Raw genomic sequence first — 4,328 nt, 5'->3', positions numbered from 1 at the left:
GACCCGACAGAGCAGCGTTGCTAGTTCCTCGAAGTTTAGAGCGTGGAACCCGATAGTACGTTTCAGGTGATATTTGAAGCTTTTCACAGCAGCTTCCCAGAGTCCTCCAAAGTGCGGTGCATTGGGAGGTAAGAAATGCCATGAAATTCCTTTTGACGCTAGGAAATTGTTAAAATTTGGATCTCTCATGACGGATTGGGGGGCTAAAGCTAATTCGCGGTTCGCGCCATGAAATGTAGTGCCGTTATCGGAGTACATAGCGGTTGGGAGGCTGCGTCGAGATACAAACCGATGGAAAGCTGTTATGAAGGCCTGTGAACTATAATTACTTACGAGCTTAATATGCACCGCCTTAATTGCTAAGCAAACAAAGATCGCAATGTATGCTTTGGCAGACTTATGACCCCGGCCTGGTGTTGTCCGGGCTTGAATCGGCCCTGCCTAGTCGACCCCGGTGTGAGTGAATGGCCGTTCTACTTGTTCGACCCGCGGAGCCAGCAAGGACCCCATGAGCTCCTGCGGAATGGCAGCCCTTTCACGAGTGTATGCTATACACCGATAAAGGACAGCTCGGATGGTCGTTCGCGCTCGAATGATCCAGTAATGGTTCCGAAGGTAGGCGAAAGTGAGTTGGAGGCCGGCGTGAAGGAGTTGACGATGAGTGCTTGTAATTAGGAGTGTTAGGAGTGAATGAGCTTTTAAAATAATCGGTGTCTTGGCTTTTACAGATAATCGTGCGTTTGACAGGCGGCCTCTTGCGCGAATCAAGCCGTCCGAATCGAGGAAGGGGTTCAAGGATTTGAGAGGGCTCGATTTCGACACCGGGTAAGTTTTGCGGAGAGCATTCATTTCTACTGGGAATACCTCCTATTGGATGCGCCGCACCCAAAACATTTCGGCCCACTGAATCTCATTGGGACTCAAAATTGAGAGAGACGCCTTGGGTGACGGAATGGATTAGGTGAGTGGATCCCTTTGTCTCGCTTGTGTTCGGAGATTGCCGATGAAACGCTTAACATATGCGGTGACTCGGAGAAGTTTTGGCCACGAGGAATATCGTTGTTCTAATTCCCAGGGAGTTACGGTAGCGGTCAGGATTTTGATGGTTTGGCCCCTTTCGTCCTCGGAAGCATCCAGAGCAGTGACGTAACCTGAATGGGGCCACTCCTGGGGATTCTTCCGAAGCCACTGTGGTCCTGACCACCATAATCGGTGAGATTTTAACTCGGATAATGAGATTCCACGGGAAGCACAGTCCGCTGGATTGTGATCTGTCCGGACGTGATGCCAGCTTGATTGGGGCACAAGTGTTTGAATCTTGGCAACGCGGTTCGCCACGAACGTTTTCCACCGCGAAGGTGATTGATTCACTCACGTTAACGTGATTTGAGAATCCGTCCAACAATGGCAATCCATTGGCCTGTTCATCAGGGACGTCTGAATGAACTTGATCAATCGAGCAAGGAGTAGGGCAGCGCATAGTCCGAAAAGCCGTGAAGGCTTTGAGTGGTGAAGACTCTTGGCGAGGTTTTCGGAGGAATGGTGAGTAAATGGAACTCGGCAAATTCGGAACAAAATAAGCGCCATTCTTGAAGATAGTCTGGCGGAACTGTATCATCCCAGTCGCAGTTCAAGGACCAGAGTTGTTGGAGGAGAATTTTGGCTAGTACGACAAATGGAGCGACCCAGCCCATAGGATCAAATAATTTGGCGATTGAAGAAAGCATTTCGCGCTTGGTGGTAATTTGATTGCCTGGAGTCAATGCATGGAACTGAAACTGGTCTGTGACAGGGTTCCACGTTAGGCCCAGCACTGAAATATTTTCGTCGACTTGAAGGGATTTACTGACGGCTAAACCGTGATTGGCTTCGTCGATGTCGGACAACAGCCGGCTGTCGTTGCTCGCCCATTTGCATAACGAAAAGCCTCCCTTTTGAAGCAATTGGATCGTCTGGTTGCGGATCAGGCGCAGTGACGTGAGGTCGACACTTCCGAAGAGGAAGTCGCCAACGTACGCTTGGTAGCTTAAAACTTGCACTGCGTGCGGATAGGAGGAACCTTCGTCCTCGATTAATTGTCTCAACACTCTGAGAGCGAGATATGGCGCTGGAGTTGTGTCATACGTTACCGTGATCAGCTGGTATTCGTCAATCGGAGCAGAAGGAGAGTCGCGCCAAAGGATGCGCTGAAAATCGACGTCGTGAGGGTGAACGAGGATCTGCCGATACATTTTCTCGATGTCGGCCGCGCAGACATATTGGAATTGACGCCAGAGAATCAGGATTGCGATCACGTCCTGTTGGAGTTTTGGCCCACTGTGCAAATGTTGATTAAGGGATTTGTCATTTGAAGTGCGGCTGGAAGCGTTGAAAACAACGCGAAGACACGTCGTTTGACTAGTTTGGCGAATAACAGGATGGTGCGGAATGTAATAAGCATTTGGAGGTGCTATGGGCGACGGGGGATCGACCTTTCGCATATGCCCAAGAGACTGGTATTCCGAAAGAAATTCCTGATATTCGCGTTGGGAATTGAGGTCTCGTTTTAGGCGATTCTCTTGAGATCGCAAACTGCTAAGCGCTCTCGATCTGGAATCTCCGAGGTGAATCGGTCGGTCGTCTCGAAACGGCAATCGGACAATGTAAGGGCCTCCTGAGGTTCGCGAATGTGTTTCAGCGAAATGACGTTCGCAATTTTTTTCGTCAGGTGTCAAAATCGCGGGAGTTGGGAGCTCCTCGACTTCCCAGAAGCGGCGCAGATTGTGGTCAAGGTGTTCGAGGACGGACAAATGGTGGATGTGGACGTCATCGGGACCGGGAGTTTGGATGGAACCGGACAGGATCCAGCCCAAGGCCGTGCTCTGCGCGGTCGGGACACACCCTGAGCCTCGAATGACGCCTTGGAGTAATAGCTGCCCGTATAAATCCGCTCCAATAATAATGTCAATAGGGTCGGAACTTATAGGATCCTTGTCCGCCAGATTTAGGTCTGCAAGGTAAGGCCATGTAACGTTTTGTTTCTGGCGAGATGGGACATACCTGGTCAATGTTTGCATTATAATCGCGGTCGTCGAATATGCAGGCTCATTCTGGTCCGCAGGTGTAATTGATATAGACGCTACTTGATGTGCGAAAGAGTGTTTCTCGCCAATTCCACTAATTCGCGTGTATTGCGACGTTCGTTTTAAGCGGAGCAGTTGCGCTAAATTTTCGGTAATGAGGGTCGCTGCTGACCCTTGGTCGAGAAGGGCTCTTGCAGTAACGCACCTGCCTTGAGGAGAATACACCTGAACCCGCGCTGTTGAAAGGAGAACAGTTATCTTCAACGGTGAATTCGACGCTAAATTTGAACTAATTTCGATTTGGTCGTTAGATATCGAATAACCAGCCCTTGACGCTGTGACCGAGGAATTTTTGTTTACCGGGAAATGCAACAACGTGTGATGCCTTTGATGGCTCTCCTTACAACAGTGCGGATTCTTACACAGTGCAGTGGAATGGCCGACGGAAAAGCAATTGACGCACCGGTTTTGCTGCTTGATTAATTGATAGCGCTCAGAAGGGGATTTTCCCAAAAACTCGGAACATTGATAAATGAGATGATTTTGTTTACACAATGCGCACGAAATCTTGCTAGTAGCGGTTGAATGCGCGTGGAAGGTTTTCGGCAAAATCGATTTTGGTTTTTCTGGTTCGCTCGGTTTGTCGCGTTTAGTGACCGACATCGCTTCTAATGCGCGAATTCTTTTTTCTAAAAACGCGTCGAATTCGCGGTACGTGGGAAACACGGTCGTGTCACCCAGATAAAATTCCCACGCCTTCCACGTCGCGCGATCTAACTTTTATGTACCGAGAAAAACGAAAATGTCGCTCCAATGGTCGACTGGCCTGTCAAGGTTTCGTAGCATTTTGATCGACATATTAAGTTTGTCACGCAACGCCCGCAGTTCAAATTGAGTCTCGGACACAACGGTCGGTAATGTAAACAACACATTCAAATGGGTGGATATAAGTCGGCGCTAGTTTTCGTAACGAGACGTTATTATTTTCCACGCGACTTCAAAATTATGGTCTGTGACCGGTAGGTGACTCACCGCGAGGCTCGTTTCGCCCTTCAACGACGCGTGCAAGAAATGGAGGCGTTCCACGTTGGACAAGGACTGATTGTCGATGACCATGGAGGTGAAGCGGTCACGAAAACTTACCCCACTGTTAAAATGCGCCCTCGAACGTGGGAAGGTTAATCCTGGGTAGATGGGCCGTTGGATGTTGCGAAGCGACGTTCAAATTCTGACCGTTGGCCGCTGCTGGATCCGGTGGAGGAGACA

General features: G+C 49.5%; 1 protein-coding gene across 1 annotated transcript; it reads right to left on the bottom strand.

The window, feature by feature from the left end:
• Nucleotides 1-1,451: 1,451 nt before the first annotated feature.
• LOC143344514 (uncharacterized) lies at nt 1,452-2,480 on the bottom strand. The gene has a single exon (XM_076770640.1). It carries the CDS (start codon nt 2,478-2,480, stop codon nt 1,452-1,454), a length of 1,029 nt encoding a protein of 342 aa, XP_076626755.1.
• Between the last annotated feature and the right edge of the window lie 1,848 nt (nt 2,481-4,328).

The sequence above is a fragment of the Colletes latitarsis genome, chromosome 8 (assembly GCF_051014445.1).
Source record: "Colletes latitarsis isolate SP2378_abdomen chromosome 8, iyColLati1, whole genome shotgun sequence".
NCBI lineage: Eukaryota > Metazoa > Arthropoda > Insecta > Hymenoptera > Colletidae > Colletes > Colletes latitarsis.
Note: the sequence above shows the minus strand (reverse complement) of the source record. Positions and strands in the feature narration are given on the sequence as shown.